The sequence below is a fragment of the Polypterus senegalus genome, chromosome 9 (genome assembly GCF_016835505.1).
Source record: "Polypterus senegalus isolate Bchr_013 chromosome 9, ASM1683550v1, whole genome shotgun sequence".
In the NCBI taxonomy this organism is placed as follows: domain Eukaryota; kingdom Metazoa; phylum Chordata; class Cladistia; order Polypteriformes; family Polypteridae; genus Polypterus; species Polypterus senegalus.
In genome coordinates, this window is record NC_053162.1 from 122,722,184 (window position 1) to 122,736,090 (window position 13,907).

The 13,907-nt window shown below is 36.4% G+C and overlaps 1 protein-coding gene across 2 annotated transcripts in view; it reads right to left on the reverse strand.

Moving 5' to 3' along the window:
* Positions 1 to 697: 697 nt before the first annotated feature.
* The window catches only part of ncapd2 (non-SMC condensin I complex, subunit D2), a 96,780-nt gene continuing 83,570 nt past the window's right edge, over positions 698 to 13,907 (reverse strand). For both annotated transcript variants that reach the window (XM_039763694.1, XM_039763695.1), the window contains one exon: positions 698 to 879. In XM_039763694.1, the coding sequence (XP_039619628.1) occupies positions 791 to 879 (89 nt within the window). In that variant the 3' untranslated portion in view covers positions 698 to 790. The remainder of the gene's footprint in view (positions 880 to 13,907) is intronic.

Sequence of the window (13,907 nt, forward strand, 5' to 3'; positions counted from 1 at the left end):
ATCTCATGGTCAGTTTCTCTCTATCAACTGTGGGATCTTCTATAGACAGGGAGCGTGACACTCCTAATCCTGTACAGTCAAATGAATTGAGCACAGATGGGCTCCAAACAAGGTGTAGAAACATCTTAGTGATGATCAATAAAAAGGGTTCAATCAATCATCTAAATACTAATTCATGCCAGCAAATTTTGTGAAATACTAACGTCTACACAGACTCAAAGCTACTGAAGGACAGTGAAGTCTGTATGCAAAAACAAGATTAGTTATTTTTTAACTCAAGAAATCAAAATTTGCTTGTAGGATCCAAATTTATAAAACTACAATGTCTCTGTACATAGAAGAAATTAGAGAAGTAAGGCTACATCTACTCCTTGGGACTTCCATTCATTGTCTTCAAAGAAAATGTATTTGTAAACAATGCGTTTAAGAAATTTTTCATTAGTTATGAAAAAGTATTTGTGGTCCTCAAATACGTTACTAATATACTGTTATTCTGTTCACAATAATGCCCTACCAAATTTATCCATGTGACAAAATTTTTACAACTGTTGCATACCTATTAGAGCCAAAATATACATTTATTAGAAATTCTACAGCTAATGTAACTTGTGTAGGGATTATATAAGAATATATTTTATTATAGTAATTGAACACTTAAAATCTTTAAATATTCACAGTGTAATTAAAAAAAAGCTGAACATGAAATATTAAAAGGTAAATGGACTAAACACAAATAAAAACAATACAATAACATTTAAACATTTTATAAAACTCAGTTTCCTGAAGAAAACTATTTTTTAGGTCTTGTCCGCCTGGATGATCTTCCAATTGGTGTTGTAACCTTTGGAGTTTCATGTTCAGCAATTTCTGCATCTGATTCTGTGTGTGTGAGAGGGAGAGAGAGAGAGAGAGAGAGGGGCTTTACAAAGTTGAAGTAGAGGAGGGCGGCACAACAGAGTTAAAAACTATTTTCTTGACTTTAAAAACATATTAAACTTGCAATCAATGGCTACAATATAATGAATAAAGATGCTACAAGGAATGAAAAAGTCTCCCTTAAAATGAACTGTATATCACAAACTTAAGTGTTTATGCAAAATAAGTAATGATAATAATAAGTAATCTGAAATGAAAACAATGATTTAATCTTTGTTTTCTCCTTCCACTAGGTGGTGCAAAACTCCCATCTTCTCATTTTTTGGCTTGCTTGTGCTTCATATGTTCTTAAAAGTACTATACCTTTGAGGGCACTCTGTGAATACAGATTTATTTCATACAATATATATACAAAATTAAATTGTCTGCAATATAAATGAACAGTGCAAACATTTTCATATGGAATAATTTTTACTTCAAAAAATCTCATCTTCAAAGTCTAAATAATCTGATGGGAAGATCTGCTACATCAATTTTTTTACATATTCATTTTTATGCAAAAGTTGACTTTTAGGGTGTATAATAAAAAAAAAATCTGTACAGGAGCACACTGTCACCCACACACACAGAAACTCACTCTATAAAGTCTTAGATGGAATACTAGTTCATCAGAAATAAAAAATACAGTACTTAAACATAAAATCAGTGCTTAACCTCAGCACAGTGATTTGGGGCTGGGACAGGACTGAATAAAAGCATGTTACTTAACAAAAATAATGCTTAAGAAATTTGTTAAGTACAAGCACTTGTGTACTCATTTCACGTATTTATTATCTGCAAAGTACATAATGTTACACTCTGGCATACTATTAATATTCATCCATTTTCCAGTGCATGTAACCAATCTTTTTTCAGTTATCAAAACACAAATTTTTCAATTGAGTGTTGTCTGTCATAATACTCATCGTCCACTGCTTTGGATGGCTGAAGCAGAACAGCCTGAAGTGAATGAACATGACATGCAGTGCTGCAAATGCTGAAACAAAACAGCACTGGAAAACCCTCCATTTCCTGAGCCACACTCTTTCCAATTGCACAGTAATTTGGAACTGAAGCCTATACTACAGGTATTGGGTGTAAGGCAAAAATCAACACTAGACAGAAAACTGAATTAAAAGCACTATAAATTCTGCCAAATTTGGAAAAAACAGTTATTGATAAAGTTTGGCTTTTGCCCGTTAAAATTATTTCCTGTAATATGTCTTTGGCACAGATTTGGATTTCCAATATAGAAAAAGCAAATCACAACCACCTTGTTTGATCCTACCAGTCATATTGTTTAAAAAAAATAAGTGGTTAGTTATACCACCACTAGACAAGCTGCTTCAAAATGTTGATAACCAAACAAGAACATTCTAGCAAGTTTAAGTCTAGTTTGTAAAATACTGATTAATTTGATTTATTTGTGAGGTTGTCGCTGTATTTTTCAATCAAAAAATTAATGATATTAGAAATAACATAGTATATCCCTCCAACACTAAGGATCCTCCTAAACCCCAGCATCCTGTTATAAACAAATTAAACTCTTTCACTAGGATAGATTTACCTAATTTAAAGAAAAGAATCTCTCAATTAAAACCCTCAACCTGCGTCCTTGACCCGATACCAACAAGGTTTTTCAAAGAAGTATCAGGCGTGCTAATTGATAATGTTATTGACATAGTAAATTCGTCACTAGATACTGGGGTCTTCCCAGACTGTCTTAAAACTGCTGTAGTTAAACCCCTACTTAAGAAACATAACCTCGACCCCTCAGCTCTTGAAAATTTTAGACCCATCTCTAACCTGCCTTTCTTAAGTAAAGTTCTGGAGAAGGCAGTCATTATGCAGTTAAATGACCACCTAAATAAACATGCTATTCTTGATAAATTTCAGTCGGGTTTTAGAACAAATCACAGCACAGAAACTGCACTCGTTAAAGTAGTAAATGATTTGCGGGTAAATGCAGACAGAGGCCATTTATCTGTTCTCATCCTCTTAGATCTGAGTGCTGCATTTGACACCATTGATTACAACATTCTTAGAAATCGCCTTAGTCAATGGGTGGGCCTCTCTGGCAGTGTCTTAAATTGGTTTGAATCCTACCTGACAGGGAGAAAATTTTTTGTTAGTTGTGGGAATTACAACTCGAAGACAAATGATATCCGATATGGTGTTCCACAAGGCTCTATCCTGGGTCCGCTGTTGTTCTCAATCTACATGCTTCCGTTAGGTCAGATTATCTCAGAGCACAATGTGAGCTACCACAGCTATGCTGATGACACACAGCTGTACTTATCAAAATCTTCTGATGACCCTGATTCTATTGATTCACTAACAGAATGTCTGACTAGTATCTCAGAATGGATGAATAGTAATTTTCTCAAGTTAAATAAAGAGAAAACTGAAATTTTAGTGATCAGCAATAATGGATACAATGAGGCTATTAGAAATAAACTGGATACATTAGGATTAAAAGTCAAGACGGAGGTAAAAAGCTTAGGGTGATTGTTGACTGTAATCTGAATTTTAAATCACATATTAATCAGATCAATAGGACAGCATTTTTTCACTTAAGAAACATAAGTACAGTTAGACCGCTTATATCACTGAAAGATGCTGAGAAATTAGTTCACTCGTTTGTTTTCAGTCGACTAGATTACTGTAACGCACTCCTCTAAGGACTACCCAAAAAAGACAAATCGTTTGCAACTAGTGCAGAATGCAGCTGCTAGAATCCTAACTAGGAAAAGAAAATCCGAACACATTTCTCCAGTTTTAATGTCACTACACTGGTTACCTGTGTCATTCAGAATTGACTTTAAAATTCTGCTTATGGTTTATAAAGCCTTCAATAATCTCCCCCCATCTTATATATCGGAATGTCTGACACCTTATATTCCAAATCGTAACCTCAGATCCTCAAATGAGTGTCTCCTTAGAATTCCAAGAACAAAACTTAAAAGAAGTGGTGAGGCGGCCTTCTGCTGTTATGCACCTAAAATCTGGAATAGCCTGCCAATAGGAATTCGCCAGGCTGATACAGTAGAGCACTTTAAAACACTGCTAAAAACATATTACTTTAACATGGCCTTTTTATAACTTCATTTTAATCTTAATTTAACTTAATCCTGATACTCTATATGTTCAATTTCCTCAAAATAACTATTCATGGTGGCTCTAAAATCGGTACTGACCCCTACTCTCTTCTCTGTTTCTTTTTCCGGTTTCTTTGTGGTGGTGGCCTGCGCCACCACCACCTACTCAAAGCTTCATGATGCTCCAACAATGATGGACACAGCGATATTCCTGCACTCACAACTTGACTTTAGAACTGCTCTAAGAACCAATTACTACACAACAGCATACTACTACTACAACAGAGACAAGCCTGGTAGATGAAATTATTGCCATCAAGAAACAAAATGTTACAGCCAGACATACAGCTGAAAGCCTTGCTGAGAAGATAATTGCTGCAGTGAAGATGTGGAAGTGCAGGTTGTGTGTGGCTTATGGGATTATCACAAAAGCTGATCTAAAATACTAGCGTGAGATTCAACAAGCTGTGCACACAACATTCTCTTGTGCCCTTAATATGCTCCTGTCCATTTAAAAAAAAAAAAAAAAAAAACTTTGTAGACTGACTCCAAGTAACACTTGTCAATATCCCTTTGATGAGTTGAGACTCCTTTGGTACTGTGTCTCTTTGGAGAATCCTTGAGTACCACAGGTTTAACTTTGTGTTGAATGAGCAGTTACCTATAAAGTCCCAAATGTCGCTTCCTCACAATGCAGGTAATGCGCCACAAGTATGGAAATATGGCCATGTGGCACGATTCCCATTTATAAGCATTTGTTTTACTTCTCAAATCACTCCACCAAGGACTACTGCAAAATATGGCACTGTGTATCTGGATTAGGTTCAATCGTTTTGTCTGGTTCAGTTGTACCATCCTTTAAGAACTATAGGCTGATTTACACTGGTAGACAGACTAACTTGGTAGACTTTAGTAACTAACTGCTCGTTGTTCCATTCTTGTAACAGTAATTTAAAGGGTGTTCTCTGTACTCTGCTGCAGCAGGCCCTTATTACCATGCTAAAAATGAATTAGTATGTTTTAAAAGTACTTCATCAACCAATCTGAATGTCTGCAGTTTATCATAAAGTTGCTTTTGACTTTCCTCCTTCCTTTGTAAATGTCTTGTAAGAGCAGGAAAGCTATGGAGTTTCTCTTGTCATATGTAAAGCATTTGTTTGTTTATGTTCTTCCTATTTCTCTTTAGAAAAGTCAACAGCCCTTGTGGATACCTGCCAAAAAGCAACTATAAAAGACTGACACCAGTGGAAGTTTTATAACGGACACCTTTCACTTTTTATTTATATATATATATATATATATATATATATATATATATATATATATATATATATATATATATATATATATATATATATATATATATATATATATATATATATATATATATATATATATATATATATATATAAAAAAAACAGCCTACAAATGGAAAGGGGTCCTTGATTGATTGAGATTGTGTAAGAAGTTCCCATACTTCTGAATACATAAATTAAGTCTTTGGTATGCCTACAGTTTACTTTTGGATGGGCGACATAGGCAAATGGCGCGGCAAATTATATGTTATCAATGAAATTTATTAGTAGCCATTTTAACTCTTTGGGAGGGAACAGACAATATCCATTCTTGGTATGTCAAAAAGTGACTTCTGTAATTGCCACTATGCAGCTTTAATAAGACTGTTCCATTTTATTTTTAGTGAGATTCACCAATATCTCAGTATTTTCTTGGTTTATCCACCCACAGATATCTCTCAAATATATGTCAGGTGTATAACTCTGCCTAATTACAATTTTAAGCATGACCAACTAGTCTATGTACCTGACAGCAGTCTAATTTGTACACAATATGCAAGTCCATTTTTCACAAAAGTGTAAGTACTCTCTTTAAGTTAAATTTCTCCCTCTGTAATAATCTGTTTCTGCAAGACATGCTTGCTTAAATAGAAAATAACCTTTTGAATTTTACATCTGTAAACTCTCATTACATCGTGGTTAATCCAGACTCTACCGCGATAAATGAATATCCGCGAAGTAGGATTCTTTATTTATAAATCGAATATTTTCACAGTTAGAGCATGGAAAACCTGTTTACAACCTTCTAAATACATTTTTTTAACATTATTAGAGCCCTCTAGACATGAAATAACACTCTTTAGTCAGAAATTTAAACTGTGCTCTATGACAAGACAGAGATGACAGTTCCGTCTCACAATTAAAAGAATGCAAACATATCTTCCTCTTTAAAGGAGTGCGCGTCAGGAGCAGAGAATGTCAGTGAGAGAGAGAGAGAGAGAGAGAGAGGAAAGCAAACAATCAAAAAGGCTGTTCAGGCTTTTAAGTATGTGAAGCGCTGCTGGACAAAGCAGCTGCAAGGAAAGGAGCAATGTGAAGGTAGTCTTTCAGCATTTTTTAGAGGAGCATCCGTATTCTCTAGTCCAGTGTGCGAACAGCCCCTCTGTCAGGAGTAGAGAATGTCAGAGAGAGTGAGAGACAGAAAAAAGCAAACAATCAAAAATTATTACGTGCTGTTTGGGGTTTCAAGTATGTGAAGCATCGCGCGGGAAGCATATCGTATATCATTTGAGAAGTTTTATTTAATATGTAATACGTGCTCGAATTGGGTAGCTTCTCAGCCATCTGCCAACAATGTCCCTTGTATGAAATCAACTGGGCAAACCAACTGAGGAAGCATGTACTATAAATTAAAAGATCCATTGTCTGCAGAAATCCGCAAACCAGAGGAAAAAATCAGTGATATATATTTAGATATGCTTACTTTTAAAATCCGTGATGGAGTGAAGCTGCGAAAGTCGAAGCGCGATATAGCAAGGGATCACTGTATGACAAGTCATTATTAGAAGGAAAAAAAAAAGGGGGAAAAAAAAAAAAAAAATAGGCTACAGATCCAAGAAGAGAACAGTTGGATAGAAAAATCTGTCAAAAAAATGTGTTATGAGGGGAAGTGTTTAAGGAGACATTGTATTTCTCCAGTGATAATAAAAGCTATGCAATCAAAAACATGGATAGGCACAAGCAGAACAGATCCTGGATGTGGTGTGCAAAAACAGATGTAAAATACTGCAGCAGTGCATAGTGTGCCTGACAAATACAAAAAAAAAAAAAAAAAATTAAAACATTGTGTTCTGTACCCAGAATTTTGTTAAGCTGCAGAGGATTAAAACATTTGACAACACAAAATTCTGGCTTTGATGTCAACAAATTTTTATAAAAAAATATTTGGATGATAGCATTAAGGGTGCTAAAAAATTCAGCTACCAAAAACTAACAAGTCATATCCCAAACACAATCTGGTTTTTGGATAACCATTTACCAAAATTTAGCAACACTATTACAATGTGGTACAATTAAATCAGCAAACAGAATCAATAACATTTTAAATAATCCATTCCCTGTTTCAAAGTCAGCAAGCATTTTAAAATAGAAAAATGTGTTGCTGATCGTCTATTAAAGCATCTATACTAATAAAAGGCAAAGCCCTCACTCACTCACTGACTCATCACTAATTCTCCAACTTCCTGTGTAGGTAGAAGGCTGAAATTTGGCAGGCTCATTCCTTACAGCTTACTTACAAAAGTTGGGCAGGTTTCATTTCGAAATTCTAAGCCTAATGGTCATAACTGGAAGGTATTTTTCTCCATTAACTGTAATGGAGTTGAGCTGGAATGACGTGGGGGGCCCGAGTTTCGTGTGACATCATCACGCCTCCCACGTAATCACGTGAACTGATTGTCAACGCAGTGCGTAGAAAACCAGGAAGACCTCCAAAAAGCGCTTAAGAAAACATGCATTATATAATTGAGAAGGCAGCGAAAAACAAGAAGCGAGCGAGTGACATATACTACCATATTAATGAGTGTTGCTGCCTCGGAAAGAAAGAAAGGTGTAAACCTAAACTTTAAATTAAGTTCATAGACAGGCTACCGCTGGCGCTTCACATGCCCACAGGTAATGCGGGATACAAGTTTAATGAGAGGACGCAGGATATAAACGAGAGTTTTGATCACTTTGTAACTAAGTTAAAATTGTAGGTGAAAGGGTGTGCTTATGCAAATTCCGAGAGACTGTTTGTGGGGGATTGACAGTTAAGGCGGGTGGGGGAGTCACGTCATCATCTCCCCTCCCATTCATCTAATTTCGGTCTGAGCTGAGCTCCACGGCTAATGCCGTCTTCAAGCAACGTCAGACTGCCACCAAATACTCACAGAAAAATCCACAAGTTAATACACACGCTATCTCTAGAGTTTCTCCACACTGAATCCTCCAGGCACTACTTACAAAAGGTCACATTGACAATCGTGTTACGCTATTTTTAAAATCTTTCCTTTTCTTAGCACAAGCACAGCTGAGAAGCTTTGATGCATGTGCTCCATAACGCGTTAAAAATAATGCATTTAATCACACTTTGCATTACAAGCAAAGGGAGCTTTTGTCAATGCATGATTTCCTGGTACACGGATTACATTGATCAGCGCATCCCGATTCATTTTACCCTCGCACCACCTTAGTTTGAGAAGAAGTCTGAAAAATATGAGGTTAACACAGAAAAACATCACCAATTCAAGCTTTATGAATAATCGATTCGCCATCAATAATTGTTTTGGTAAAGCCATCCTCCTTCCATTTTATAATTTTTCCGCCAATAGCCATGATTAAATGAACGGTAAATAAAGTAAGAGCAAAGCGAGGGTGACTTATTTAGGCAGGCATATATATGACAGCAACACTCATGACAATGTCAATCATGTTACGCTATTATTAAAATGTTTCCTTTTCTTTTTCATTACTTCTTTAACACACTACTTCTCCGCTGCGAGGCGCGGGGATTTTGCTATATATATATATAATATATGAATGACCTCCAAAGAGCGCTGAGACTTTTGATATCATGAACGTGTCTGCAAAAACTGTGGTCTCCTGCCCAGCAAAAGTCGAGCAGCCAGCGCAATATAGCTGTGCCGGCCTTTGAGACGCTGACTGCGCTTCTGCCTTAAGTCAAAGTGAGCACTTTTAATTTTTTTCATCCTCCCCCTGCGCTATAGCCCAGACAAGTGCAAACACAGGACCCCTTTTCTACACCACGGAAAAATAATATTAAGGCGATTCACACTTTCTTTTGCACGTACGATTATGAGGTCCTCACTCGGATTATGAAAACACGCACGAGTGGAGGACTGACAGTGCCATCACAGCTGATTAATGGCAGGGACATCTCACCAGTCTACACAAGACCCACCGCGACTGTCCCCAAAAGGCGATCATAACGCCAGCTTAACACATCTCTATACTATATAAAAGAAAAGGCAACTTTCCTTTCTTTACACCTTTTATCCCAAACCAAAGCCTTTCTCTCTTAACACTGCAGAGGACACAAAACTAATTTTCTTTAAATGCCGGTAAGGCACATTACCAGAGGCACAAATTTGAACGCTCACATAGAAAATGTAATTTCTATACCACAGCCGTCGTGTAGCGCCTTTCAAAAGGGATCTACTACCGAGAGATGATCCATATATATTTTAGCTGCTGTTAGTTACTTACCTGTTGTGTTACACAGTCTTTAAAATGTAGTTTACCCACAACCACTCCAGTAGGGCTCAATGTACCTGTACTTCTTAAAACGTTAATGTTTTACTGTTTAATAACTGGGCGGCACGGTGGCGCAGTGGTAGCGCTGCTGCCTCGCAGTTAGGAGACCCAGGTTCGCTTCCCGGGTCCTCCTGCGTGGAGTTTGCATGTTCTCCCGTGTTCGCGGGTTTCCTCCGGCGCCGTTTCTTCCCACAATCCAAAGACATGCAGGTTAGGTGGATTGGCTATTCTAAATTGGCCCTAGTGTGTGCTTGGTGTGTTTGTGTGTGTCCTGCGGTGGGTTGGCACCCTGCCCGGGATTGGTTCCTGCCTTGTGCCCTGTGTTGGCTGGGATTGGCTCCAGCAGACCCCCGTGACCCTGTATTTGGATTCAGCGGGTTAGAAAATGGATGGATGGATGGATGTTTAATAACTTATAGACTATATTTTATTATTTTTCCCTTGCACTCAGTGACCAAAGCTATACACACACACACACAAACATACACACAAGTGTGTGTATATATATATATATATATATATATATATATATATATATATATATATATATATATATATATATATATATATATATATATATATATATATATATATACTATGAGGGCCGTTCAGGAAAAAAGATTGGTTTGTAAATATATACATTGGTTCAGATATTTATATCGGTTCAGATACATTGGTTTGAATATATACATTGGTTTTAATACATCCATTCAGATATATATTTCGGTTCAAATATATACATTGGTTGGGATGTATTGGTTGAGATATATACATCGGTTTGAATACATCCGTTCAGATATATACATTGGTTTAGATACATTGGTTGAAATATATATAAATTGGTTTGCATAGATCCGTTCTGATATATATACATTGGTTGAGATACATCCGTTCAGATTTATACATTGGTTTGAATACATCCGTTCAAATATATACATTGGTTGAGATATATATATTGGTTGATATACATTGGTTTAAATATATATATTGGTTAAAATAGATTGGTTTAGATATATACATCGGTTCAGATACATCCGTTCTGATATATATATTGGTTCAGATAGATCGGTTCAGATATATACATTGGTTGGGATTTATGGGCAGGCACAACGCGGTCACCCATGTTTAGCATCTCCTTTTGCTTCATCATTGCTTCAACACTGTTGTAATTATTGTGAACATTTTATACAAGCAGCATACGCTTGTCTGTCGCGTTTTGTTTCAGTAAGCCCTATTTGTTGGGGTCCTCGATTTCAAAGCACTTTTTTCCTTTCATTATTTAAAACACTCGCGCAGATACCGCCTCTTCGCCTCGCTCCGTCCCGCCCCGGCTCATTGTACCCGCCTCACTCGCTCCCTCTTGTCCCTCCCATGACAGATTCTTCTCAAAAGCAGAGTTACTAGAAAGCATTAATCACAACCACAGTACGTCCCATTTTTTCACCTCCTCAGACGCTGGTTTATCATTGGTGGAAAGCCGCCTGGTGACATCTGTTATTCCGTATTGGCAGCATTTCATTAAAGAGCGATCTGCTTCAGCAAGGAACTTAGTCCTGTTTGCTGAAAGAATGTTATGGAGGAAAACACTGGAGTTGCTCTGTTTCTTTAAATGTTCATCAGGGATCAAAATGACCAGAATATTCCCGCATCACAAATAACTGATGTTTAACTATTTTTATAGTAAAACTAATAAAACCACACACAAGCACGTACACACTCACACACACACTCACAAATCGTGGGTCGCACGTACTACTGATTAAGCGTATCTGTCAAGGACGATTATTTTTTCACCCCATAAAACAGATTCTTCTCAAAAGCTGAGTTACCAGGAAGCATTGAGTGCAACCGCAGTACCTCCCATGTTTTCACCTCAACAGACGCTGGTTTATCATTGACCGAAAGCCGCCCGGTGATTTCTGTTATTCCGTATTGGCAGCATTTCATTAAAGGGCGATCTGGTTCAGCAAGGAACTTAGTCCTGTTTGCTGAAAGGATGTTATGGAGGAAAACACTGGAATAGCACTGTTTCTTCTGAATGTTTATCAGTGATCAGGGACCAGATTGATCAGAATATTCCTGCTTCACAAATAACTGAGGTCTGTTTTTATTGTAAAACTGAGAAAACCAAACACACGCGCTACACAACACAAATACTCAAACTCACACATCGTGGGTCGCACATACTGCTGATTAAGTGTATCTGTCACGGACGATCATTTTTTTTTCACCCAATAAAACTTTAGTTCGTCAAAGTTAGAAAGCAGCGCGGTGATTTCTATTATTCCTTATTGGCAGCATTTAATTTAAAGATGATTCACTTCAACAAGGTGAAAGAGTCTCTTATTTTGATAGGGCGATCTTTTTTTAGGCTTAAGCATTTTTGATTGACTTACAAAAGAAAATAGCTATTACTTACCCGTAGTGCTCAAAATTATAATGCGCGTATCTATAAGGAAGAGGTGGTGGTAAGATTGCTGACTCGCAGTTAAATGATCACTGGTTTGTGTCCGGGGGGCTTCCTTTCTGTTATTTTATTTATTTACTTATTTATTTTTACAAATTGCTTTGAGTAGTAAGAAATGTAAGGAATTAATAACAATAATAATAATAGTATTATTATTATTATTATTATACGTGTGAATGCATGATCAAATTCAGCCGCTGCGTAGTGGGGTATGAATAAGGACAATACCACGAGTTCATTGAAATAATTACACAGCAAGGTGCACACGCAATGCAAACATAATGTGTATATTATTGAAGTAAAGGTTCATATAAATTAATTATATTCAACTTTTTAACAAGTTGAGAGATGTCAACTGGTTAAAATGCACGAAATTATACATGTATTGCTTTATAGTCCACACATAGTGTATGTATATTATTAAAATAATGATGTAAAATTCCTATAAAATGGTATAGAATCGTCGTAGACTTATTTTGTGTCAAATTTCTTCAAAGAAGTTTTTAATTAGTTTGCTTTAAAAAAATCTTACGGCAAACATGTGAACCGTTGAAAATCGCTGATCTTAATCAATTTGTTTTAACGCATGCTCCGTGCAAAATGCTGTCATATCTGTTAATAAACATGCACGCACAGCGATGTCCTGATGTCTGCGTTCTAAGGCTGCAGGTAAATTAAACGCTATTGACATTTTACTGGGGTGCTCTGTGATTGAGGGCGGACAGTAAACTTTGGTAAAATGATGAGCTCGTTAAAATAAATGTAGCAATCCATTGTCATGCTATAAGTGACAGCTTGCTCTTAAACATTTACACAGGTGGTTTTTCCTGGGAATAAAAAAGGGGGGAAAAATCCACGGAAAGGTTTTGTTGTTGAACTCAAATTTCACCTCCGCCATGTGAGCCAATCAAAACTATTGGAATGAAATATACAGTAGTTCTATATAAATAAATAAATAAATTTCCTATCACACCCACCCTTTCACCTCCTGTACATTGGAGAGGATTCTCATTTTCACAGCAGGTGCAATTATCCTATAAAACACATAGGAGTTCTCTGCACCGTTTTTCATGGGAGATTAAAACTCATCAAATGTATTTAAAAAACTTTTAGCAGCCTGTGGCATTCCTTATCTGCTGTGGTCCATTACAAAATGAACACCAGGCAGTTACAATTGTGCACAGTTTCTTTAATAAGTCTATTAGACAGTCTTTTATAACGTTTTCATATCGAGTGTGTCTCTTAATCCCTTCTAGCAGAGGAGACACTTATTTCCACAGCTTGGTCTATGCTGTAGAAACGCGTGCCCCCGTCTTCTGCTTGTAAATTAACACTGGAATTACAAAACTGTCCATAGTTTATTTAAAGAGATTGAAGGAAGTCTTCTATATCACTTTTTGTTTACTATGTCCTTACTCATCCACTAATTAAAAAAATCAAGCGCTTACACTGTCTTTTTAAGTATGTCTATGAAAATCGCTGTGAGTAGCCAGAAAAATGCTATATAAATGTAATATATTATTATTATTATTATTTTGGTTTTTTAAATCCAAATAAACCTGATAGGACTTCTTCCAGGATATGTGCCACTCTAGGGTACCAACAAAGTCAAACTGATTAGGACATTTTGTGATCAGTTTGTTTAAAGTATATTAAACAAAATATAACTTTTCATCATCTTCTCATTTCTAATTTGGCATTTCAGGATACAGTACAGTATATACTGCAAATATACATTTAAATTGTAACCGCTGATAATTATTTACTGTGTGCTTGCGTTTTCCATAAAACAGCATCAATATGTGCACAAAGTATAAG